This window comes from Sander lucioperca, chromosome 22 (assembly GCF_008315115.2).
Source record: "Sander lucioperca isolate FBNREF2018 chromosome 22, SLUC_FBN_1.2, whole genome shotgun sequence".
NCBI lineage: Eukaryota > Metazoa > Chordata > Actinopteri > Perciformes > Percidae > Sander > Sander lucioperca.
In genome coordinates this window covers 7,511,148-7,538,590 of record NC_050194.1, presented here as the reverse complement: position 1 = coordinate 7,538,590, position 27,443 = coordinate 7,511,148, and the positions used below count along the sequence as shown (strand labels likewise).

The 27,443-nt window shown below is 39.8% G+C and overlaps 1 protein-coding gene across 2 annotated transcripts; it reads left to right on the top strand.

The window, feature by feature from the left end:
• Positions 1 to 2,834: 2,834 nt before the first annotated feature.
• On the top strand, positions 2,835 to 26,759 carry vstm4b (V-set and transmembrane domain containing 4b). 2 transcript variants are annotated; one of them, XM_031295333.2, is made up of 8 exons: positions 2,835 to 2,981; positions 8,342 to 8,749; positions 21,469 to 21,522; positions 21,789 to 21,896; positions 23,551 to 23,584; positions 23,681 to 23,805; positions 24,778 to 24,842; positions 25,601 to 26,759. In XM_031295333.2, the coding sequence occupies exons 1-8, from the start codon at positions 2,930 to 2,932 to the stop codon at positions 25,724 to 25,726; spliced, it is 972 nt and encodes a 323-aa protein (XP_031151193.1). In that variant the 5' UTR covers positions 2,835 to 2,929; the 3' UTR covers positions 25,727 to 26,759. The 2 variants fall into 2 exon arrangements, with proteins under 2 accessions (XP_031151193.1, XP_031151195.1); XM_031295335.1 differs by lacking the exon at positions 21,789 to 21,896.
• Positions 26,760 to 27,443: the final 684 nt, after the last annotated feature.

Here is a 27,443-nt window from a genome sequence, read left to right as displayed (position 1 = left end):
TCTCTCTCTCTCTTCCCACTAAGCATTTCATTAGACCTGCACTGTATGTATGTATGTATGTACCATGGAATCATAGAATATTGGGAAGTGAAGTTCACAACTTCAAAAGCACTTGGTTAGGTTCAGGAAAGGAGCATGGTTTGGGTTAAATAAGTACTACGTTTGTAACATAATTTAAGTTACGTAACAAAGTTCAAATAAGTCAACGCTGACTTTTGGTTTAACCCTCTGAGGTGTAAGGGCATTTTCACATATCTTCTTAAATTAACCTTTTTAAGGTATTTGCATATAACTGATCCCCATGTGTTTCTTATCAACATATTCAGAACAAACTCAGCTTTCCGTAAAGTGATGCCCAAATTTTTTTCAAGAGCAACTTTCACGTTGGCTTTTTTCCTCATATCTCTTTCAAAAACAAACCTTGACTCATGATGTGTTGTACGAATTCTTTTGGTGATTGAAATGAGTTTACCAAAGTCTTAGGTTATATATGATTAAAGGTGTTCTAAGCGATGTCACATGTTTTTTAGCCTACAAAATTTTTGTCACATACAGCAAACATCTCCTCACTATCCGCTAGCTGCCTGTCCATTGAACTGTAAAAAAACGCGGCCTCTGTAGACAGCCCAGGCTCCACAAACAGCAACAAAAACAAACTGTGCCAACCTACACCACGAACCATAACAAACATTGTTCCAGCCAATAACTGACAAGAAGGAGTTGGTTGAGCCATCACTGCAGCAGCGTTAGCACGTAGGCTACTTCCACAATGCGCGTTCATGACTGTTTCAGGAAGCACGGGAAGGAGGGGGAGGGGACGGGAGGAGGAGGAGGGAGGGGCGAACGTCAACAAGAAGTGCCATCACCCAACATCGCTCAGAGCACCTTTAAAACAGTAAATAAATGTCTGAAATAAAATTTTGTAATATCGCTTTTTGAGTATAAGTTTTGTCAAACATCGTTTGGACGTGCCGGTGCGTCTTTCGTCCTCAGAGGGTTAACAGCGAGAACACAAACTGGGTGAAAGTCCCGTTTTTGTTGGACCCATCCACATCCATTCATTTTTGACTCTGATTAGAAACATATTTGTGGGGCAACCTCTAGCTCACCTGCAGCATGCTGAGTCCTTAATTAGCAGTGGGTTCAAATCAGACCTACGGCTCTTTGCTGCGTGTCATCCTCTCTCTCTCTCTCTCTGTCTCTCCTCTTTCCTGTCATTCTCCAGCTGCTCTATCAGATAATAAAAGCCTTGAAAAAATAATCTTAAAAAAGACACGTTTGTGATGTCAAAAACAAACGTATCCAGGACAAAATGTCTCCCTCGGAATGTAACTGAGAATGCTGTTTAGTTGTATTCGAACCTAATGTTTAGGGGACAGGGCTGTGTGGACTAGCTAGCTAAGGAAAACTGAGTTCTGTGCTGCAGAGTTCTTCCAAATTCCCCCCGAATGTACAGCATTAAGGAAAGAGTTGCATTGATAATAAGCAGGAAAAATGCATTAGCAAGTAGTCCTACACTGTTTGGAGCCCTAATTTGGTGAACCCCACACCACATTTTGCGCTGAATGCTGAAGGTTATAGAGCTCCAGTAAAATTGGGGACTTGTTTGTCAAGGGAATAGCCATGTTTGTTGAAACTGTCGCCAGACGAGAAGCACTTTTGAGGCCCTGCAGGCCATCTCCTTTATTATCTGTGAATCAAAAGTGTCCCGGAGACTCACAGCGCTGCTCTCTGAGGTTTGATAAAAGCCAGCAAAGTGTCCCAAAACCCAGAGCTGACAGGCTTCTGTACAAAGATTCACTGTGGGATCCTGTTACATGAGACAAGAGATGAGAGGAGATAGACAGAGAGACACAGACACAGACGATTTAAGTAATGTGGGGCTTGCAATTTTGAGAGCAAAATGAGCAATTACGCTAGTTTAATTTTGGGATAACTAAGTAACTTTAAATGCAGAATTAACCTTCTTCTCCATCATTTCACTGGCCACAAAGATGCCCTGCACACACAAACACAGACCCCCCCCCCTATGTCAGCATATGTGTGTGTTCCAAAATAAAAGCCCTGACTTTGGTCTGCGCCCGCTGTCCTCCACAGCTGGAAGTGTGATTTGCTCGGCGTCAATCTCAACAACACACCCCTCCCTCCCCTCCATCCCCTCTTTCCCGCACAGGAAATTACATTTCCCACTTACTCGCCAGGAGCAGAGGTGTGTGTGTGTGTGTGTGTGTGTGTGTATGTGTGTGTGTGTGTGTGTGTGTGTGGCCTTGTTTAACTATATTTGTGGGGTCCAAAAACCGGGAATCCAGTATACTTGTGGGGTCCTGACAGCTTTGTGGGGCCAAAATGCTGGACCCCACAAGTTTAAAGGTCTGTTTGAGGGTTAAGACTTGGTTTTAGGATTAGGGTTAGAATTAGGTTATGGTTAGGGTGAGGGTAAGGGTTAAGGTTAGGCATTTAGTTGTGATGGTTAAGGTTAGGGTAAGGGGCTAGGGAATGCATTATGTCAATGACGGGTCCCCACAAAGATAGTGCCACAAACCTGTGTGTGTGTGTGTGTGTGTGTGTGTGTGTGTGTGTGTGTGTGTGTGAGTGAGTGAGTGTGTTAGTGCCTGCGTGTGTGTCCTCGCACATGCTCACCTGTACTTTTCTGTGCACGTGTGTGTGTGTGTGTGTGTGTGTGTGTGTGTGTGTGTGTGTGTGCGCGCGCACGTGAGCCTGCCAAATGTGTTTTCACTGTGTGACATGAGCGAGGGAGGAGCTGCGGGAGGTTCTGAGTAGAAACAGAGTGTCCAATGTTTCATATTACACTGCTCAGCTGGGAGGGAAAAAAGAGACGAAGAAGTAAAAGTAGAGGAGGAGGAAACCTGGGGCTTCTTCTCTTTAGAGGCATTTAACTGGCAGTGTATGGAGGCTGCAGTTGTGAAAAATGAAGATCTGCTCTGTGGTCTTCGCTCTCCTGACTCGAGCACTGCTTGGAGGTAGGCAAAGTTTATTTTCTACTTCATACAAAGTGGATGTGGTGGAGAAAAAAAAAAAGTTGTCCACTATTTTTTAAGAGAGGCGTTGTAGAAAACATCAGAGAGTCCGAGAGGGTGATGGGTGAGGAGATGGAGAACAATAATTTTGGTAGATTAGAGTCTGTTAACTGAAACGTATTGACATACTGTCCAGTTTCTGCTGACGTAATTTAGTTCCAAGTAAGATTGCAGGGTATGTGTGTAAGTCACCAATAAGTTTATCAAAGTTGCATTGTGTTTGCAGAGATGAGAGGTAATTCCAAAAGTGAAAATTGGTGGTTTTCAAAGCAAAAGAGAGAGCTTTTAGTCTCACTTCTACGTTAATGTACGGTGATTTTAGTGATCTTCTGTCAAAACAGATTATTTGGTAACAATTTACATGAAGGTATCTACATAAGAGTGACATGACACTGTCATGAACACATGAACTCTAACTCTAACCCTAACTCTAACCATAACTTATCATGACAAAAACCGAATGACACGTAATGACAGAAGCGTTATGTCATAAACGTTTATGACTTGTTTATAATGTTTATGACACGTTCATGACAGTGACATGTCACTCTTATGTAGAGACCTTCAAGTAAAGTGTAACCGATTATTTAATGAAACCGTTTGAGAGTTCAGAGTTCAACATGCTGCCCTAGAACAACACTTTTCAGCCACTCAACTAGGTTTTCCTTGTTTTGTTCTGTCACTCAAAACCAAATGAAAGACAAAACTGTAAAAAAAAAAAAAAAAAAAAAAAAAGGCTTTGATTTTAATTACGTGCTGAGCTGGAAGCGTCTGGGCTGTTTGACAGTAAAGTGCTTGCATGTTGTGGAAAGCACGTATTGTGAAAGTGCATCAGGTTGGAAAAACAGATGTGCGATATATTGCCATGCAGCAGTAAAGTTTGTTGCTCAATATTCATCCATCATCAACGTAATGTTGTCACATGCCAAAAACAACACGGCTGTCAGCACGACGGGAAGAAGTCTGTTGAGCAACAACGGCCGCATTACAAATGTGGACTGTATGGATGTGTATGTATATTCAGGAATGAAACTGTAGCTTTTATTTGTGAAACAAACTTTATTGGATGGATTGGAATACTTTCATACTGCTTCGGTGATAAAGAGACACATTTAAGTCAGGCAAACCACTATTACTATGATTTTTAGGGGTCTATTGGAAGTGGAATGAAAAGGACTTCCATCCCTAGTGTGAACTCTTGTGTTTTTCAAAATGTATGTATCAGAAATATGGGTTTCTTTTTAACTACCTAATTTGGATGATTCCATACATCGCGCTTTGCAAGTACAACAAAAGATAGGATCTCTACTTTCATTGACTTTTGGGTGTTTTATACAAAAAATTTGCATTTGAAAAAAAGGGTATATGTAATTATCCTTCCTTTAATATGAGTCTAAATAATTCATAATTTCTCAAGAATTAGGTATAATGTTCTATAAATGAGGTGAACTGACCATGAATTCCAAAAATGAGTGTAAAACTGGTAATAAGTTGGTGTTAGTGGTGTTTATACATGGTAGTGAAAAAAAGCGTTAAACGTAAAAGAAAAGAGCCAAAAACATTGATAAAAGAGACAAAAATGTCAGAAAAAGAAGACAACACAAGGGTTATTGCATAGTTTAGGGACAATTTTAGAAGAAACAGTTCCTTAAATTCTTGCTATTTTTTCAGTAGTTTGTCATAAACAAGTTTTGAGTGTATGATGACATATTTTTCACATTCGGCACAGATTTGAGAGAAACTAGGGCTGCGACTAACAGAGGAGTGAAGAAACTAAAAAATATTCATATTTAAGAAGCAGGAATCAGAGAATATCCACTTTATTTTCATTTAAAATAAAGACTCAAACCGATTAATCGTTGGCGGTTATTTAAACTTTTAATTGATTAAGCTATGCAGCTCTAAGAGAAACCTTTAAACTGATCTGAACTGCATGACTATGAACATTATTCTGAGCACTTTTAGGACTTCTTGTCCATATAGGCTAAAAAGTTTAACAGTAGCAATGAACGGAACATGCTTGACCCTGAAAAAAACAAAAAAAACCCTGAGATAATGAAAATAATGTCAAGTTCGAACATCTCCAGCTCCAACTGAGTAAACATCACCTGCTGTGATGCGGTCAAAAGCTCCAGAGCAGGCGAGTAAGTGGACCTTGAGTGGAGATTGTTTGGTCAACTGCTGTTTCTAAGGTCTAGAATCATTGACCTGTTCAAACTGTGATTTCAGTATTGCTATAAAAACTACTAAACCCTGTTATTAACCCTCCTGTTGTTCTCAGGTCAAATTTGACCTGTTTACAAAAACTTTCTATATCAGAACTATGACAAAAGAATATTGAAAATAGTGACAAATGTTGGAAAAAGCTACAAAAACGCAGGAAAAAAAATCTACAAAAATGTTTTTTTAAATGACCAAAAAAAATCAGAAAAGGTGACAACAAAAACATTACCAAAGGTGACAAAAACTTGTTAAAAAAGTGACCCAAAAATTAGAAAAAAATCGACAAAAACATTAAGAAAATTGTAGAAAAAGAACAACAAAATGTTGAAATTTCAACCCAGAAAAACACAAAGTTGCATGGTCGACAGGAAGACAACACGAGGGTTAGAGCAGACAAATATAATGTTTGGACACTAACTTTTTAATCAAACGTAATGAAATCTAATATTTTATAATTTTTTTTTTTTGGGGGGGGGGAGGCATTTTTAGGCTTTCATTTACACAGGACAGATGAAGACATGAAAGGGGAGAGAGAGAGGGGAAATGACATGCAGCAAATGGCCGCAGGTTGGCTGCCGCTGCGTCAAGGAGTAAACCTCTATATATGTGCGCCCGCTCTTCCAACTGAGCTAACCTGGCCACATAATTTGCCATTTTATCGGATTAGATTAATCAGTATTAAAGTTGGATCAATTTAAAATTCCGAACAATGTATTAATTTAAAGGCATTTCAGAGCTTACTATATGTTCGAGTCTTGAGGCTTAAAGTGATGAGCTGAATGAATTCACTGTTCACTAAATGCATCAAATCTCGACGTATGTTTTGTATTTGGATTTAAATGATCTACATGATACATGTCTTTATGCATGTTTGTCAAACTACGGCCCCGCTAGCCTGCATAAATTTGCCATTTGAATGTGAAACTGGCTAGAGTGAAGACTATTGTTTTCAGGTTATTTTCGAAAAAAGAATCGCTGTCCACAATGAAACACTAAACAATAGGAAAACAGCTTTTTCCTCTTGGTTGGCAAACAAAACCAAGAAAAATGTGCCTTCATCCTGCAGCCAGTGGGAGCGGTATGGATATAGTCAATACTCTCATCATCAGCTTCACATTTTCTAACAGGAGACCAGATAAAAGAGGAAAAGGATGTATTTTCTTAAGTTTTCTCTTCAGAAATTTCTCTAATAAAATTGATCTAATACTGGTCTTAATGTGGCTGCTAACATTACAGAAAGCAGTCTTGATTAGGCTGTGTGTATTCTATATCCACGATGTTCCACTTCCGGGATTGCTCTCGTTCTGACGGAAATTCTGCCGGATATCACTCTTTAGGGATGTCCGTTTTCGGATGTCCATTACCTTCCGCATTCTTTGTGTTGTAATTTTAAACTCTGGCGGATTTATGAGGACTATGGTAAACTGCTCCTCAGATCTCTGCAGGGTAAATCCAGACAGCTTTTCTGTCTGTTTTCTGTTGCACGACTAAAACAACATTTAAAAGTACACATGTTCCACCAAAACAAGTTACTTCCCGAGGCTATTTTGCAGAGGAGACCTAGCTAAGAGAGCTTAGCACCGCCCAAGACGATTGTGATTGGTTTAAAGAAATGCCAAAAAACCCAGAGCACATTTTTCTCCCATCCTGGAATGCTGTGTGGACTAGCCAGACCCTCCTTCGCAGCGCTGTGGAGGAAGGTCTGGCAATGCGAGACTAGGCTGTGTGTCCCACTGCTGAAGGAATATGTTTGGAAAATAAAATCTGACCTGCAACTCTTAACGTTAAGTCTCAAGATGACTATAAACGTTTGTTGAACTTTTCTCAGTTACCTCACTGAGTTTTACATCAGAACAACTAATTAGCAATCCAAACTTAGTAAATAAAGTATTCTGTATTAGTTTCAGCACTTACTTTTACATGATTTCCTTCTCTCTCTTTTTTTACATTGTTGCTAACCATCTGTGGCATGGACAAAACAATGGAAAGACAGGAAGCAGCTGAATGTGTTTAGAGAGATGCCTCAACTCTGTCAAAACCAAAGGCTTGCTGTGACCAACATGCAGTCAAAACAAGAAGGGAGCATGGCTTCACAAGTGTTTTGTTAAGACATAACTTGCGTCCACTTCTCTGACATCTTTTTCAGCTCTGACTTAGATTGAATATTATCAGATAGTCATTAGTCATCCAATCAAACCCAGACATCTTGATTGTTCATAGCCTACTGCTCCAAATGGTTCTAAGTTCTCTAAGTTGTATTTTAAATCTTTTTTTTTTAAAGTGCTCATATTATGCTTTTTGGCTTTTTCCCTTTCCTTTATTGTGTTATATATATTTTTTTGTGCATGTAATAGGCTTCCAAAGTGAAAAAGCCCAAAGTCCACTCCAAAGGGACTTACCATCTCCAACAGAAAACACTGTTCACAAACTGCTCCACACAGCTCTATTGTAGTCCAGCCTTTACTTCCGTGACGACCATCACTTTGTAACACACGTTACACTCCCTCATACTCTGCTTCTGACTGGCTAGTAGTCCTTACCTAGCTACTGCGCATGTGCGACTCCCAACAAAGATGGAACAGAAGTGAGATGCCTCACTCTGTAGCTAAAACAGAGAGCTCAACACACAGGGTGAAAAGAGGAGCTGCAGCAATGTGCAGTACAACAAAAATATGGTGTTTTTTGAAAATTAAACCATGTATACCTATTGTGATATAACCTCCAAATACAATTATGAACCTGAAAATGAGCATAATATGAGCACTTTAAATCAATCTGTATTGTCAGATATGGATGGACAGTATGTAAACGACATCTTCTGTATCTTTAACGTACATACATAAACAAACAAGCCAGGGAGGTTAAGGGTTTACTATAAAGTAAATATACCTAAAACGCAAAAAGATTCAAATAGGCTAAATATTTTGTAAAGCCTACAGAGCTCATATGATTTAACAGCTTTTTACAGATATGGAAAAAATTTATTGCTTAAAATTGGCAGCCAGCTCCAAAAAGCTTGGCTTCTTTTTGTTAAAAGTTTGACTTGCGTAAATACAACTTGTATTTGTGTACTTCTCCAGATTTTTGTTTGGCCATCAACGTCACCATCACCCCTTCCCCGTTCACGGTGGCCCAGGAGGGTCAAAATGTCACACTCTCCTGTGTTGTGTCCCAGCGGCGCCGCAACGCTGCTTTACCGGTGGTGAAATGGATCTTCCTGCCAGAGGGCACCGACCGCCCAGAGGACGAACTCCTCATCGCCCGCGTCAACATGAGGAAGGCCCGTTTCTATGGTAACTACACAAAGAGTTTCCCTTGGCCCAAACTGAAGCTGACGGTGGTGAAGCAGGGGAAGATATTTGACCTGGTCATCTTGAACGTGTCCGAGGGGGACCGGGGGCTCTACATGTGCCGGGTGCAGGAGTTTAAAAAGCACCAGGACCGCTGGAAGGCCTCGTCAAACTGCACCGCCACTACTGAGCTCAGAGGTGAGGGCTGATGGAACTTACTGTTTTAGTTTCTCCTGTCCTTTTCTTATCACTGGAATATTTGCCGAACAAGCAGTCTGTGAGCATTACCCTGCTTCACATCGGTCGAGTTGCAGATAAGTCGTTTAGGAAAAGATCACCTTTAGTGTTGTCAACATTGAAGCCAGGCAAGAAACAGTGAACAAAATAGTGCTTAGAGAGTTTCTGAAAGGGATTCCCTGCCCAAAGTTTTTTTTTTTTTAACCCTCCTGTTGTCCTCGGGTCATATCTGCCCCATTTTCAAAAAGTTTCTATATCAGAAAGTTGGGTTTCTTTCAACCAAATTGTCCCAAAAAATTAACGTGAATGGTTCCATACAACATTCTGCATAAGTAAAATAAATGATCAGTTCACTACTTTCATTGAATTTGGGTGTATAAAATGTTATAGCATTGATAACAATTTAACAAAATTGATAAAAGAACGTTGAAAAAGTGACAAAAATGTCGGAAAAAGCACAGAAAGAAATCTACAAAACATCGGAAAAAGTGACAAAAACCGTGGAAAAAAGAGACAAAAACGTCAAAAAAAAAAAAAAGTGACAAAAACATTGGAAAGTGACAAGTGTTAAAGCTAAAAATGGAATCCAAAGCCAAACAATGATAGGGAACCTCTGGCATTTGGCTGCTCTAAGTCACTCAAACCAGTAGCTGTAGCCCAGTTTCTCACAGAATGACATCACTGCTTTTAACGGTGCAGGGCAGAGACTTAACAGCTATTTCTGAAACCACAACAGAGCAATGACAAATGCTGTGTTGATAATAGTGAGACTGCAAAACGTTTTCAGTGATTCCAGGCTTGTCTGCGGAGATCTTCCACGGCCAGCAGCAGAAAACTGTGACTGATAGAGAGCAGCTCCCAGTTGTGAACACAAGAATCTGTTTGAGGATTTAGCTCAACGTTTCTGATAAAGAGCATGGATGCCCTGTTAACTCTCAGTATTTTAGACCTCAACTAAATGCCTGGATCTGAAGGAGAGGGAAGGGGCGTAACTCGACTCTCTGTCAAAATGCCTCCAAATATCAATTTAAAGCAAATAGGGCAATGCTCATAGGCTTTCAGACCTGAAGAGGAGTCCCAAGTAAACTAAAATTGTGATAACAAGATAGCAGAAAAACTATCTAAGGGGAGCAGTTCTGCATCTCCAGTAGTAGCATTTTCTTTCACCACAACTGGATGATGTAATCCATCTGGCTGAAGAGGCAGTGAAGTGGGTTCACTGAGCAAAAGCACTGTCTTGCTTTTGATTTGCGAGGGGAAAGTCATTGGTTAGGAGCAAGTCTGGAGATAAAAGGATCCTCCTTCGCAATAAGTTGCAGCTTTTACCGGGTAGATGATCTTCGAGAAAGAGCAGAGAGAGTATGAGGTTTCAATGCCACCGCTGGCACTTGAGACGTTTACACAATGGAATGGATGACAAATCCACTGGTACCAGATACTGCCCAGAAATCACTTCACTTTCATAAAACCAGAAACACACTGTGATTTTTTCCTTTACGTATGTCAAGCTTTCTGTCCTTGTAAAAAGAGATCCAATTTTCAATGATAATAAGGGCAGATTTACCACACAATCTTTCTATTAATTTTTGAAACTACAGGTCTTCAATTTTAGACGGGGCTAGACAAGAGCAGGTTTCTCAATTATAGCCAGCAAGCATCAATTGGACTGCTGAAATGACAATTGTCGCTAGCAGATCTTATCAGCTCTAGCTACCTAGCTAGTTAGGTTAACATAGCTCCATGAGTAGGATTACATTGTTATATGTTCTAATGTTTCAAACTAATTTGTTTTTAAATGAAAAGCTTGTAAAATAAGTCTTAAATATACACTTGATGGCTACATACAGGATGTTGTGCTAGAAGATAAAAAGCAGAGCCGCTAACATTAGCCTAACCTCTGATAGCATCCAAGACTGGCTACCACAAAGTGGGGAAACACTACACATTGGATATGCTAGTCGTCATTTTTTTGTCAAGTTTGTAATGTAGTTAGTCAATGATGGCATTGGAAATAATGCATGGTTATTTCTTTAGGTACAGTAGAGGGTAGTTAGCCAGGCATGCTAACATTTGCATCCTATATTAGAGCCAAACGGCAACATCCGGTAGCCTCGTGAGACAGTCTTGATCTCACAAGCTCCAGTTTTCCACTCGCAGATCAGTCTGGCATCTTGAGACAGAGAAAATTTGGAGCCGTTCGCCAAACGACCGACCAAGCAGCGTTGGTTTTGAGGCAGGTTTAGGTGTGACACAACGAGAAGCGACTGTTCAGTCTAAACAACATGGCGGCTTCCAAGGATGAGATGAGCGTAGTTATCGCGCAAGTTTTATCCAAATTAGAAAGTATTATTATTATTGAAAGAAGAGCAAAAAACGGCACTGGAGGCTTTTCTCAGAGGAAAAGATGTTTTTGCTCTTCTCCCGACTGGTTTCAGCAAGAATTTGATATATCGTTGATCTGATTGGTTGATTTGGCCTGTCTGTCACCAACATAGGTAGTGATAGACGGATGGTTTATCCAATCAGCTAACCAGTATTTTCGCCCCTTCCCAAAAGTTCTCCAATGGAAAGTTCCCAGATGGATATGCCGAGCAAATGCAAAGCAATCCATCTGGCGGAGTCAAGTTAAACATCCAGGTGTGAAAAGTGAAGCCATTGTGGAAGTGCCTTAAATGTGCATTCTATCTAGTTTCCAGCAGGGCGCTACTCTCCAAAAAAGTCAGATTGTATGGAAGTCTTTGAGAAAATGATCCTACTTCTCACTTGATTTATTACCCTCAGTAAACATTTTTATAATGAATACAACATGATGTTAATTTTTTAAATTATAGTCCCATTTAAAAAGAAATAGACGACAAAGCAGGATGTGCTTCATAGCATGGCTTCACACTGACCTGTCAATCAGGACAGAGGCTTAGCAAAGCATATTCATGGAACTGTGTACATTAAAATCTTTGAATATCCCTCTTCAGCGTTAAGCTTGATGCACCGCCATTGAAACCATAAACGACACTGGCTATGCTAGGTCATCCGCCCCAGCTCCGCCCTCTTGTCCAAAATGGTCACTTTTGGCTCCAAAAAATGCCAAACTCCTGGCTTCAAAACGGTAGTCCACAAATCAACGGGTGACGTCACTGATGCTGCACCTATTATTATTTTTACAGTCTAGAGCAGATAAACACATTGTGTAATCCATCCTTTACACTTTTGCGCTTGTGTGTTTGGTTTTGGAAAAGCTAGAAAAAAAGACCAATTCAAAGCTTGACAGACCTACTGCCAGTTACTGTTGCTAACGTGATCAGATAATAATCTCTATAATCACTATCAGGTCAATTGCTTTGTCCTGTGTCTATGTTTGTCAGTCAACAGCAATGGATAGTGTTGGGATGTCCTCTTCTGTGTTTGATTTTGTTAATGAAATTTGGGTTTTTGTGAATGCTGATGCTAATGCTAATCCAGATGTTCCTTTATTTACTTGTAAAAGACTGGAAACGTGTCACTTTCTGACAGCTTTCTTTCCCAGAGAAAGAGATAACAGACTCCAAGCATGTAGAGCAGCAAATGCAGATACCTCCATGAATTGACTTTAGGTTGAGTCAGTGTTGTGTTACATGAAAGATCAGCAGAAAGCAGTTGGAGAGGCATTTATGTGAAATTGACCCTTTTTAGAATGGTTTATCTAAGGAACGAGTGCATCACAAAGTTTCAACCTTGTAACAATCTAAAGACAGTTCATTTATTATTTAAGCTCATTGCTGTAGTACTGTCAGTGTTCAACAACACTAGACGTTGCTCACCACATTTTCCATGGAAGCTTTCTTCAGGCTGCAACTTTCGGGGTGTCCACAGCCAAGTCTGGGCCCAGGCAGACACATAGTCCATACCGAGAGCTGTTGACATTGGCCTGGACATGGAGTTTCCCTCCCTAAAGTAGAACAGACAGAGTCCAGAGAGACTCAGCCGAATTGGAACAAGAGATAGTTGTGCTGAGGAAGGTAAAGTTTGAATGTTTGTCTGCAATGACAGTCGAGGGCAGCTGGCTCGTGTCTGGCTCTCTTAACCTTTCGTGGTTAAGGATGTGGCAAGTTATTTTCATCCAAGGAAGCACCAGTCCATTGTGGTTTCAGAGATAATAATGATGATGTTAGTACGTCAGCATTAATGTCTGTACTTTAAATCCCGTTGCTTTGAAATTAAATAGATACTTGCATATTTGAAATTGATTTTAGTTAGGTCTGAATTTCTTCTTCAAATCCCAATGTGACTAATCAGAATCTGGTTCTAAAAATCCTATTCCACATTTAATCCAACCTATTCATTGAAATCCAGTCTTGAGAGTTTTAAAAACAAAAAATGTGTGACTCTTATCTGGAAAACTTTTTTTTTTTAATCGTAAGAAATATAAGAATAAACTTTGGTCTTTGAGCAGGAAGTACGGCATTAAACGTACAATATGTAACTTTCTGCCGCTAGGGGTCTCTCAACCAAAACAATGGATTGTAAACAGACGTTTGATGACGTTGGGAAGTTGTGTGGAATTATGGGAGTTTTTATTGCTAAACACTATCGTTGATTAAAATGCATCTGTTCACGGACGAGTTTACCCATTCAAGTTTATTCATTACGTTACGTTTATTCATGTCATGCTAATAAAATAGCTGCAGTTTCCACAACATAATTATGTTTTTCTTGATTCAATCTGTATTGGCAGCTAGCTAGTGAGCCAGCAAGCTAACATTAGTGGCTAACGCTGTAACGCTAGCTAGCTACTCAACGAGGCTGAGAGACGGGTGTGGGTGGGGATTGCAGGGGGACTCTCCGCGGTGGCGATGATGTTCGATTGCTGTTGTTAGCAGCATGAGAACATCTCCCAGCTGCCCGATCTCCCCCTTCACTTTTCTGTTATCTTAACTATTCGTTTTGGTGCTTAACCCACCTGTTGTCGGGTTAATTTAGCTAGCTAACTGTAAAGACAGCTAAACGCGAAGGGGGGAGAAATTCGGCAGGGAGGAGATTTTCGGTACAAACACCGGTAGCTAACATTATGGATGGCCGATGTTGTGACTAGGATGCCTGGGTCTGCTATTCTCTGTTTCCCGACGCTTCATTAAACTGCCGTTAGGGTCGTTAGCACCCAGCACCGGCTATGTTGTCAGCTATCATCCCGAATGAAGTCTCTTTGTGCCGGGGGAGTGAGGCAGGCAGAGCGGGGTGTGCTAGCTGGCTAAATTAGCATTAGATTAATCGTCTATCTATACAGCTAACGTTAACGTTACTAGTGAACTTATTCGTGGGTTAGCGCAGTGCTGCTTTTATCCATAGTCAAAACAATCATACTACTAATAACTTTGAGCGTAATGAACGATGCTGTAACCCTATAATGTTATCCACCAAGTGTTAGCTAGCATTAACGTTAGCTACTTGTCAACCAGCACATACACTGTAGTAACATTAAGCTGGATTAATATTGATATGTATCAATAAATAAGGTTTCTGCTGTATTACTGTGTTGCAAAGTGGCATGTAATTAATCACAAAATGATGCATTTTGGCAGAAAAAGCAGTGTTACCAGTATTTTTTTCTGTGACATTGTATGATTTACAATTACTCTCGAACGTAGCATCTGGGTGCTCATGTTGGCGGAAGTTACGAGTAACTAGATGGTGAAAGGTATGACGCCACTGACGGGCGACTAAATGAAACGTGACGTGTCTGAAAATAAAACAGATTTCTTTGGGTTTGCCATTTGATGGAAACATTTGGGATAGTGTAACTACACAACACAAAAATATAACATAGGTATGGTCGTTTTTAGACATTTTAATGCAGAAAAGTTACATATTGTACCTTTAAGGTTTTTTGGTTAGTTAGTGATGTAAAATCCAGGTGAAAATCAGTTTAAAGGTGCACTCTAACAATTTAGTATTGTACTACCATAAAGTTGTGAGAGACAGATTTACAGTGGCACTCATAAGTTTATGAACCAATGCTAAAGTTGACTAAAAAGAGGAATAATAAAAAAAAAAATAATCTTTTGGAAATTGATCTTAATGCCTTAATTAAAAATATGAGGAAAATCCAACCTTTAAGGACACCATTTTCTTTGTGAATGAATAATGTATCGTAAATAAATAAATGTTCTTCCTTAAAATACAGGGGGCATAAGTAAGTACACCCCTATGTTAAATTCCCATAGAGGCAGATTTTTATTTTTAAAGGCCAGTTATTTCATGGATCCAGGATACTATGCATCCTGATAAAGTTCCCTTGGCCTTTGGAATTAAAATAGCCCCACATCATCACATACCTTTCACCATACCTAGAGATTGGCATGGGGTACTTTCCATAAAATCATCTCTCAATGCAAATCAAACCAGCTATTAGGCTAACTGAAATAAAACCATGCCAGTCTCTAGGTATGGTGAAGGGTATGTGATAATGTGGGGCTATTTTAATTCCAAAGAGCAAGGGAACTTTATCAGGATGCATAGTATCCTGGATACTATGCATCCTGATAAAGAGATGATTTTATGGGAAGTACTCCATGCCAATCTCTAGGTATGGTGAAGGGTATGTGATGATGTGGGACTATTTTAATTCCAAAGGCCAAGGGAACTTTATCAGGATGCATTGTATCCTGGATCCATGAAATAACTGACCTTTAAAAATAAAAATCTGCCTGCCTCTATGGGAATTTAACATGTGGGTGTACTTACTTATGCCCCCTGTATTTTAAGGAAGAATCTAGATTGAGTCATTGTAATGGACAGGCCAAAGCTCCAATAACACTGGAAAACTGCACTATTTCTTCCCAGCAGACCAACAGGCAGTGGTATTCCTACCCAGTATCCACACCAACTGTTGACAGCTATGATAAACATCAGCTTCACATCTGAGTGGTTGAAACCCCTCGGGGAACATTGCTCCTGGTCCCCACTCCATATGTGAAACAGCAGATGACTGAGACTTTTATGTGCACAAATGTGTGTCTTTGTGACGTCAAAGTGATGGAATTCCTGTGGTCGGATAACATTAGGTGACCAGGTGTTTCCACAATCACACAAAACTACCATTACTCTACTTACTACTGCTATAATAAACACATCTAGAGAGGTCAAAGAGTTTGGGGGCAGAGCACAGTCTGAACACAGCCTCCTCTTGGCATCAACAAACTGAACTCCTAGGTATTTCTATAACATGTGGGCGACTGCAAGGGTGCTTCTAAGAGGTAGACGGCACACGGATGTGGCATGAGTTTAAATATAGTAAGAACATGGAAGTCTGGGTGTTGTATCGGCAGCTTCACAAGAAATAAATCAGAAATATCGCAGCTCTGCGGTCACAAACATCATTTAGAAGCCAACAAAATAGGCCTATGTTATTGCCATAATAGAGACACAGTTAGCAAAAGTACTAAAAGATGCCAATTCTTAGAAAAGATGCAAATAGACAACAGGAAGTGAATTATTCCAACCTTTAAGACACACAACGTCGCTGTGTACTCACATTCATCTCCTGTCATTTATAATACAGTAAATAAGAGCAATGACTGACTCAGTAGATGGTGAAGACAGAGGATCATTATTCACTCCAGTACACGTCTGCGTATTGATGTTTACAGTGTTGCGTTTGTTAGGGAACAAAAAAGAGCCACAAATCTGAAACAGTCAGGAAATGAATGCATCTCTGTGGCTCTGATGAACAAAAAGTAGTTTGTTTGAATTTTTCCACTGTAGTCCAATGCAGTCTTCAGCCATTCAGAAGTTGCTTTAAAAAGAAGCCATTTTCTAGAAGAGGATAAAAGCCAGTTTAATGGCATACAGTACACCCAATTTATCCCATTTCTGATTATTCCAACATGTACAGCTGCCGCACTGACAGAGCTGCACAGAACCTGAGGCACATAAACGTCATAGATGTTATCGGGATTTACGCTGTGAATATGTTACTGTGAAGGAAGACCGGGTCTTTAAATTAAAGTGGGAGAACATCTGTTTTAAATGATATTTCACTCAGAAACTGTGCAGCGAGACAGTGTTGGTGTGTTATGTACTGTATTTGCTGTAGTTTCACCACAGATGCTATCATCTACAACATGCACTGGTGGTTTTAAGATTTTCATGAGTAATAATTGTAATAGGGAAAAGGGAATATTACAATATTGGTGTTCTAATATAAAATATGCCTTTCACACAAGCTTTGCTAATAACATAACGGCCAAACTACATAATGTAGACCTCTGACGAGTTGCAAGTTCAGGAAGCTAACACATAAGAGAAACTTTACTCCAAGTGATTTTTGGCTTTGATATTCTTAACAAAATATCGGATTTGTGTTAAAGGTTTATTGAGTAGGATTTAGGACAATCTATTGGCAGAAATGGAATATAATATTAATAACTATGTTTTCATGAGTGTACAATCACCTGAAAATAAGAATCGGGTTTTTTGTTAGCATAGAATGAGCCCTTCATATCTTCATACAGAGTGGGTCCCATGGATAGATAAAGAGAATTGGATACAGCGTTGAAGGCAGGGCCGTGTTCATTCCTATAAAAGTTGCTCAGTGGCGCATGAAGCCTAGAAAGTTAAACTGCCACGTATGAAATTACCTGGATGATCAGCGCTGCTTCCGCGCTGTTGGGCCCATAGCGACAGAACACATTGCGCCATATCTGGAAAGCCACACCCATCGAAGGGGAAAACAACTCTCTGCTCTCCATTGACTTGTATTGCGCCAAGGTGTTACGTGTGACACTCTGGCGTGAACCCAAACGCAGACAGAGTCAGAGTGATAGTTAAACAAGTTTATTACAGTACTTAATATACTACTACTTTTCAGAAAGGGGAAGCAAGTCCAGGTTTTCCGAGGGGTACAGGTCCAGGGGTTCGTGTCCGTGTTATCCGGGTGTGCGTGTTCAGTCTGTAGTGAGGTCCAGTGGTAGCGAGTGGGAATGGTGGATGGCAGGAATGAAGTGGCAGCCGGAGTCAGGTTCCAAAGAACTGTAGCACAAGAGAAAACAGATCAGAACAGTAAAACAAACACAAAGAGCAATATCCAGCGGGTTGAGTCAGCAATGAGACTAACGTGATCGTCTTGACTATGATTTGACGACGAGTGGCAAGTTGACCGGGGTATTTAAAGCTGAGGTGATTATGGTGAATGAGCTGCAGCTGGAACCCTGACTCCAGCACACCAGGCTTCACTCCTGCAATTAACAGACAGAGGGGAGGGGGAGAGAAGAGACAGAAATCTACCCGGCAGTAGCAGCAGTAGCAGGCCTAACAGGAGGTGCCTCCTTGTTTATTTCGTCTGCTAGCAAAAAGACTGAAAAATGCCAGATGTTTTGATTTAACCTAAGATTAAGCACAGGCTTTGATTTGGCACAGTCCTAGACCATTTAAACTGCAGACCTCATATTTACAAAGTAGATATTTGGCAATCGTCTAAATGTATTAGGGGTTATAAAACCTGTAAACATCCACTACCAAGTCTTCAGTTTTTTTTTTAATCAATCTTGCCCTTAAAAATAATGAAGGCAGGTGATTCCGAACAGCAGTTATAAGCCACATGTGGTCAGTATCAGGTTAGTGATTTCACAGATGGGGACTGAACCCAAAGGTAACCCTCTTCCCAACAGAGAACGGCCAAAGAACTGTTGGGTCTATAAAAGCATTTCAACCAACAGTCTTGGGAAAAGGATTAACAAAAGTTTTTAAACAAGGTGAAAATGTCAAGCACCTGGGGTAAAAAAAAACGGATAACTGAAAGTAGGGCTGGGCGATATGGATCAAATCAGATATCGCGATATTCTTGTCCTAATATCTCGATGTCGATATTGTGGTGATATTATAGGGTTGACAATTGGTGCCTTAACAAAATATCTTCACAATGACATTTAAGATAAAAAATCATCAGTAATGTGGATATAATGTCTAAGTGGGTGAAGGTAAAAATAATAGAAGAGCTAAAACAGTCTGGTAAGTTCAGAAAATGACATCACTTTACTGTAATGCAGCCTCTAAAACCAGGAAAAGACACCACTTAAGCTATTTACCATATTACGATATCCAAAATCTACGACGATATCTAGTCTCATATCACAATATCGATATAATATCGATATATTGCCCAGCTCCAACTGAAAGCCATTTAACAGCAGAGAGGAATCTTACTGGAACTCCAAGGAAAATGCACCTCTTGGGCAAAATGCTAACACCGCTGATTAGTACATTTCATTTTCTAAACTGGCATTGCTTAACGTGGTGCTCTGTAAACCGGTGAAAGAAGCCATGTGGTGTTAGCTGTTTGGTACAAGGCAACGCTGTTATTGCTGGTAGTGAAATTTTGTTTTAATAAATATTATCCTATAACAAAATGACTAGTTTGACCAGGGAGGTTTAAGCATGATGCAGCATTTTAAAGTAACTGAATTGCATGCTGTTAAAGTAAATATCCCACTGCATTTTGTGATGTTTGACGGTTTTGACAGCTTTGTAATAACAGATGGTGGAATTATTAAGGTCTGATTTGTTTTAGTGGACATTTACTGTATTACTACAGGAAACCAATCCGAAAAGGAACTGATTTGAAAAATCAAGTCTCACAAATCTTTTTTCAGCTATCCGAAGGAAGGTTCTGGTTACTAATTGGTTGAATGACATAGTCTAGTTTTGTAGTTTTGTTTTGGAATCATCTGATGCATGCAGACAGTCAGTCAGTCAGCGTGCAGCACAGCCAGTCTGCCTGTGGGAAAGTCTCCAGCCGGCGTGGTGAGCCGGCATGGCGAGCCTGCCTGTCGTCAGCTTTTGGTGGTTTGGAGTATTTTTAAGATGCCCTGGTGGGTGTCACTTCACGAGCTTCCTACCACCAGCTCAGCAAGAGTACAGCGGTGTTAAGACTACTGTGGTCAGATGGGGTGGAGAAATGAGTGAGTGTGTGGGGCGAGATTTTAGGTTGAGTATGGGAAGAAAAAAATTCTCAGCCATTTTGGACACAAGCAGCGAATAGCTGGGATTCTCATTACACAGATTAAGGCTGCATTCACAGGCCTTTGATTCCCCATTGGTGCTCATATAAGATTTTTGAGGTGTAGTAGTTATCTACTCTGTGCTGGAATGTCCAGTAAGCCATATCTATGAAAAACATTTTAAGTCACATCCATTTAACCAAGCTTCTCCTCGTTCTCGTTATGGCGTGCACTTTAAAGTTGTGTCTGAACTGACTGTTCGCTAAATGCCTCGCGCAAACATCTATTGTCCAGTCAATGCTAGCATATCTAATTAGGCATAGCAGGGCTGCCAAACAGTTCAATATTACACTTTTTTAATAATACTGTAATCATTTAATGTATGTTGTATGTCATGTCTGTGTCTTCTGAATGGACCTTGAGTCTGGCAATAAAGTTGATGATGATAATATAGTGCTAATTAATGTAAATACAAAAACAATCCTGCTCCTTATACATACATGACTAAGGCTACAGGGATCATTAACTGGTGATGATGCTAACTTTTTGTCTATCGGCACCATAACTACTGGGTTATCAAATGCATTTACCATCAAATGCATATTTAAGATATTTTGCACTTTTTAACTGTATTTGAGCCAGACATTAAAAAGTCAACTAGCATGGAGCTAGCATTAATTAGCTAGCTAGCTACATCTGACAATATCTGCCAGCGATAGTCATTTAAACTGATCACATTAATGGTCGCCAACTGAAAATAAGAAGTCAGCTTTTGTCTTCCTCTATCTCAAGTCAAGGACTCTTTGTTCCAGGTGCCTAATAGCCTACTGGTGTGTTCACACCAAACGCGAAGAAAATTTATCATGTGCCACGATTACATACAAAGTCACTGCAAAGACGCCAATAGAGGTGAATTTGCGCTGTGTGACGTGAATACTTAAAAGTCGGGAAAGCCTGTCAGCATTGAGATTTTCCTGACGTCCTGACGTTGAATTAGAAATGGAGGAAAAAAATATTGTAGCCATCTGTGGGCAGTGAAATTCACCGAGCTGTGCGCACCTTGTTTGCTTCGCGTTTGGTGTGAACACAGCATAATGGTTAGGGCGCTATGCCACTTAACTTTAACGTCCACGGTTCTATTCCTGGGACCTTTGATGCATGTCATACATCTCGCTTACCTAGTTTACTGATTGTTGTTCTCCAACAACAATCTACTAGCTAGCTGAATTTTACTTACCTAATGGCAAATTTACAAATGCCTGCAGATTAAATGACTGGGATCTGAATGTTCCAAAATTTTGATGTTGTCAATGTCACAAAAACAAGTCTGAGGTTGGATATACAGCCACTGTGTGGACATAAAACAAAGTGGGCACGAGTTGCCTTGTTTTACCACAAGTTTGTTATGAAGGTGAAAGAGAGGGTAATGGTCAGAGTATGGGTGGATGTGAGGTTACATTTTACAATGATGCATAACTCTAAAGCAACTGTTTGCATTCATTCATGCAGCAAAGGTTAAGGTTGAGCCCTCTGGAGAGTGATTCAGAGACAGAATCAGGCAGGGAGGAGGCCAACCTCGGCTTGTTGTCTTCCTACAATTAGCTTTATTTAAACTCTAGCCAGCGTGTAATCAGGCGGCAGGGAGGCCACTGTGATGACTATGGACTTAACATGCTTCTCTTCTCTCTCTCTCTTTCTTTCTTCATGTAGTGCATGTCCTACCAGCCACCAAGGCCAAAGAAAGCCTGTGGAGCTTGTTAGAAGGTAAGTCGGTATGTGTGTGTGTGTGTGTGTGTGTGTGTGTGTGTGTGTGTGTGTGTGTGTGTGTGTGTGTGTGGGTGTGCGTGTGCGTGTGTCTGTTTTTGTGGTGGACTGGCCCTGTATCGTCCTTGGCAGGCAAAAATAGCCCAACCCAAAGGATATAGTACAGTGCCTTAAATAGCTCATCAAAACATGTACTCCTTTTTTTCCTTCAGATTTTTGTGTAAAGAGAAGCAAAAGGCTGATGTGTACGTGTTTTTGTGTTTCAGATGTGTACCTGTGTGCAGTGCTGATCTGCTCAGTGGGTTTGCTGTGTATGTGCATGTTCACGGTGACAGTAACCTGCCAGTACGTACAGAGGAAGCAGAGGTTAAAAGGTTAGCAGCAACATCAAGATAACTCTCCACTGACACTGACCTACCTTAATTAATCTGGCTCTTATGGGCTGCAACTAACGATTATTTTCAGTATCGATTAATCTGCCGATTATTTTCTCGATTAATCGTTTGGTTTCTAAAATGTCAGAAAATAGTGAAAAAGTATCCATCATAGTTTCTCTAGATCCAAGGTGATGTCTTTAAATGTTTTATTTTGTGAGTATATAACCCAAATTTATTCAGTTTAATATGATTTAAAACCGAAAAGAACAGGAAATCTTCATATTTGAGAGGCTGATAACAGCAATTTCATTTTCATATTGGCATTAAAAATTACTTTAATGATTAATCATAATCATTATTAAAATAGTTGGTCATTATTTTTCTATCGATCGACTGACTAATCTGTTGTCAACTAATTTTTGTAGCTCTACTGCAATGTATCAATGTTCTCTCCTATCCTGTTCCTAGAGCTGGGGGTAAACGATTAACGGGCGATTATTTTATCGATTAGTCGACTAATCTAACGACTAATTGGACGATTAATATAACGATTATTTTTCTGTTGCTCGATTAATAAAAACCATAATGTATCTCAAATAAATACCAAAAAATTCTTAATAATATATTTTATTAAACAATTTTGCACAGCAAAAAATCTTCTGCTTTACACAAAATAAAATAATTATTTTACGGTTATACAAAATGAAAGGCCAGCCTGTTTACTCTTTTACAGTACCAACATAACTCTCTTGTTCAAAAAAATCAAGTTGTAGTGCAAAAAAGAAAAACACTGTGCAGTGCACAGTACAGACATTCCTTGGATTGTTTAACACAACATAACAGTCCCAACATAAAACCTGATGCATAATCAAACTGACTCTCTTAACTGCTATTCTGTAGGTTTACATGCTAATGCAGCTGTGCACTTTGGTGGTGCTAGGCTAACCAACGCATCTTAGCTCTCTGTGCAGTTTGTTCGTGCTAGGTTAGTAGCTAACGTTCACGTTAGCTAATGTTAGCAACTATAGATAGCTGTGTTCTGCAGCCGTAAGCTAGCTACCATTCAAGCCAACATTAGATGATAACTAACGTTAGCTAAACACAGCTGTCTAGGCGCCAGTAGCTAGCTAACGTTAACGTTAGTTACTAACCTAGCACGAACAAACTGCACGGAGAGCTAAGATAGTTAGCTAGCACCACCTAAGTGCGCAGGCTACACAACACACTACACAAACATGAAATTAATTTAGCCAACGTTAGTACTTGGGACTATATTTGAAGTATTCCCATACCTTCGATGATTAAGGGCGAGCTGTTTTTTTAGGACTTTTTCTTTTCATGGGGCTTTTTGCAGGGCTTTGTTGGGAATTCTGTGAGGAGGTTGCTGTTTCCTGCAATGTTTTGGTCTCCCACATGTGTGTGTGGCGAAGCGTCGACGCAAAAATACGACGTCGACGTAATTTTGACGTCGATGCGTCGACGTCATCGACGCGTCGCTGCAGGTTTCTGTTCCTATATTTTTCTCTATGCTTTCTCTTGTTTCTTTCAAAGTTAGAACCCTAAACAAACTCAACTTTGTATAGAGTTAGAGTTTATCTAGTCTCCACACCAGTAATTATGTTTCTAAATGTTGTATTGTATATCTCTGCAGATAATTACCTCTTGGTGAAAAGCCCTCAGAACAGGTAATGTTTTAGGCTGACACAGCCTCGCACATAGCCATAAAAGCTACAAATGTCCCTAAGTGCACTAAACCTTTGGTTAATCTGGTCCCAATTCAGCTCAGGAGAGACAGTCACCAGTGTGGTCAATGTGTCTCCTGCTCTGCCTAAAAAGGAGAGGAGATACAGGAAGAAAAGGAGCAGAGACTACCAAGAGGAGATACCACCAGAGATACCAGCGAAAGGTAAATAAGAGTCTGGGTGCATTTACATCTATTTTTGTCGTGGGTAGCTAATTATTTGTACATCCTTCCAAATTTGATATTTTTTTGCAGCAGCAAATGATCCCTGTAATGAATTGTTGTCAGTGATAAACACTAGCAGAAATAGCTGATCATGTGTCCAAACTGAGGTTTACTATTGGTCCATTTTGTTCTGCGTGGCTTTCCATACAATATGTGCTTGCATTTGAGGTCAACATCCGCCCCTTCAACATATAAACTCTTGATTTATGGAGTAGCATGTGGAATGTAATACATCATTTAGTTCACTGAAGAAAGTTATTTTGAGTTCAGTACCATGTTAATGATCATTATGATGCGGAAAAGCACCCAAATCCCTATATTTCCTCCCATCTCACTGTTGATGTTTTAAAATCCGAGTGGGAAGTGTGTTATACATTCCTTATATATATATATATATATACATATATATATATATATATATATATATATATATATATATATATATATATATATATATAAGGCAATGCTGCTGTTTTGGGGGGGGGGGTTGAAGTTTTGTAGGGCTGACCTGTTACTTTTTGAAACTGTAATAATTGTTGTTTTTTTGGCCACTTGGGGGCAGTGAAACAAACTGTAAATGCAACATCGACATAATATCACTGTAAAAAGTAATTATGGGGAATGGGTCAGCAAATAATTGCCTGATTACACATCCAGCAAACACCAAGCAACATTATTAGCATCCAAAACATACTAATTAACATGTGATATCTTGTCAATTCGCCATTTTACAAAGGGTTGTGTACCAGACTATTGTATTGAATTGTAGAAATATGTGTAAACACTATGTGAAGGAGAGAGCATGTCAAGTTTGTGGTTATGAATGGAGAAGTCTAGTTCTTGGTGGATACATATATTACATTTGCTGAACAGATCTCTGCAAAACCGCTGACTTTTGTTTTGTCCCTGCAGCTCCCATTGGAGACAAAACACGGAAACCCAAACTTTTAAAACCACAACCAAGAAAAGTAGTGTTGGTGAGTTCTATGCATGCCCTTTTATACATTGCTTTATCTTAATCATCATTCTTTATTGTTGCCAAATAGAAATCTACCCAGTAATCGTTTTCACCTGTTTTTAACTTACATACTGTATGTGTGGGATATATCACTTTGGAGAAAACCTTTCTAACAGTACACATGCATTGGCACCTTTTGCCTAAGACTTACTTACCACAATGTACCAAGCAAGGCATTCATAGTGACAGGCTTCCATTCTTGTTTCAAAATATAATGGAGAGCAACCAGTATGCAACAGGAATGACTGTAATCAAAGTTCCAGAAAATGTCATAAAATGTGCCACATAACCCAGGTTTAATTTGGTTTAAATTGTCACTGGAATAAATTGACTCTGTGGCAACATTGCATTTTAATGGCACAGAATGCGGCAAGATTTAATTGAATTTTGGCAACCTCAACCGAAGAATCCTGTGAGGAGATGTCTGCACACAACCTGCCCACATTTACCAAACCAACGCTGTAAAGCATTGGGATACCAAGGACAGGAGAGAGGATAAAGTGCAAGAACTGCTGTTTAGCATTCAATTTTAACTCATTTTAAAATATTTCTTGTCTGTATTCATACTGACAGAAATCTCAAGCTCTAGGTTAATGATGGCGTTCGACATAAAAATCTCTCAACCTCTCTGCTCATTTTCTAACCACCAATACCACTTCCCTCCCTCTCCTCCTCTCCTCCATCATTATTGTCCTCCATTTCCTCCTCCATCTCCAGCCGAAGATAGTGGAGGAGAACTTGACCTACGCAGAGCTGGATCTGGTGAAGCCAATTCCGGAAACCAAGGCATCATGTAGCAGCACTGTGTACGCTCAGATACTGTTTGGGGAGCAGCAGCTATGAGAGAAACACGCACCAATAGTAACTGTGCCTTATATAAAAACTATTGTCTATTTATATAATCTGTATTATTTTGTATTCATATGGTTTGTAAAGGGCAAAATGTGTAATGTCTCACAATTATGACAATTGTACATATGGTTTCATATGTTCTTTTATATTACTTCCTTTTAGAGACCAAGATACAAAAGGAAATGTTTTGTATACTGGAGTATTTCATATATTTCATTTCTTTTGCACCCATGTTTGAATCCTGTGTAGCTTAAACTCGGAATACAATAGAAGACTGGTGATGATTTAGACCAGAATTGTCCATCGTGACAAACGGAGGGACAATCGGAGATTTGAATTTGCAGGCTAATCTGAGCCCTCTCATTTACATTAAAAAGGTTGCAACACAATATCTGAAGGTTAAAGTCCTGTGGTGTGTGGCTATCCCAGCCAGTAAAGTTTACTGAAGTGAAGTGAGGTATTGCTTTGCTATCAACGTATAACAATAATGCTGCTATTTCTTGTCAGTGTGCATTAACTATGGATCTAGAACAAGGAGGTGATTAGCTTAGTTAGCATAACAAGTGGAAGCAGGGGAAACAGCTAGCCTGGCTGTAGCTAGCTAGCTTGCTAGCATGACCAGGGGAAATAACGTGCTGTAACTGTTTCTCGGCTCCTGGTTGTTGTTTGCCATAACAAAAAGTATGTACGTAACTTTATGCAAAACCACAAATTCTCACATTTCTGTATGTGTGTGGATGAAACAAATGAGATACAATGTGTTAGTTAGTGAGCTTTAGAGGTGTATTTTTTTTACTTTGGAGACAATTAGGCTAGCTGTCTAGCCACTGCTTCCACTCTTTGGGACTTTCCAAAGCAAAGCTAATCGCCTACCGGCTCCAGCGTCATGCTAACATACAGACATCATGAGACAGATATGGAACTTCTCCTCTAAACCATTTCTCAAAATGTCAAACTATTCTTTTAAATTCATAAATGCATATTATTCTGGATGCTGACAGTTTAATACATTGAAAAACATGAAGGCTCTATATTTAAGCAACAGTAAGCCATGGTTCCTGAGATCGTTAAATCTTTGACATTTCTCAACCGGTTAAAGTTAATTACAAAGGGAATTGTGGGAAACCCCATCTAGAGTAAACATATTTATGAAGGAGACAAAGTAAATTTAAGACATCCATTGTTATGGATGTGAACCATTGCATTTTCAAATGTGATTTACTTCTAGTGTGTTCGCAGCATTATCTACCTCACAACATCTGTGTTCAGTGTGTTTCTGTGTGACTGCAATTTATAATGACCACAACTCCACAGAGTTGATTAAAGTAGCCACTAGACCCCCGACCCCCCCATAGGCAAGTACGTGAGACCATGCAAGGCTCTTTTATCTGGTGCCAACATCAACTTAACAGGCAGTTAGTGACACACACACATGAACATATACATACAAAGGTGGAGTTACATGTAGGCTAAACACCCTTGTAGGCTCTCACAAAGGCACATACCATAAATCCCAAAAGCTGCAAACAATTGTGACTCCTGATCTACAAACAGGGACAAACTTAAAACCTGTGTTTGGACTATTTCACATGTATGTCATTCATAGTTTAATTCCAATCTTACAGTGATTTTGTGGTTTGAGATAAGAGCCAGAAGCCATATCGGCTGTACTCCCACATACCTTTGTACGGTCTTCTTGCTTTCTCAC

What these genes read in the sequence shown, in the direction of transcription:
- vstm4b (XM_031295333.2), top strand. Translation starts at nt 2,930, where the DNA reads ATGAAGATCTGCTCTGTGGTCTTCGCTCTCCTGACTCGAGCACTGCTT. An exon ending in GAGGAAGCAGAGGTTAAAAG is followed by an intron (nt 21,897 to 23,550) that starts GTTAGCAGCAAC and finishes ATATCTCTGCAG; the next exon opens with ATAATTACCTCTTGGTGAAA. An exon ending in ACCAGAGATACCAGCGAAAG is followed by an intron (nt 23,806 to 24,777) that starts GTAAATAAGAGT and finishes TTGTCCCTGCAG; the next exon opens with CTCCCATTGGAGACAAAACA.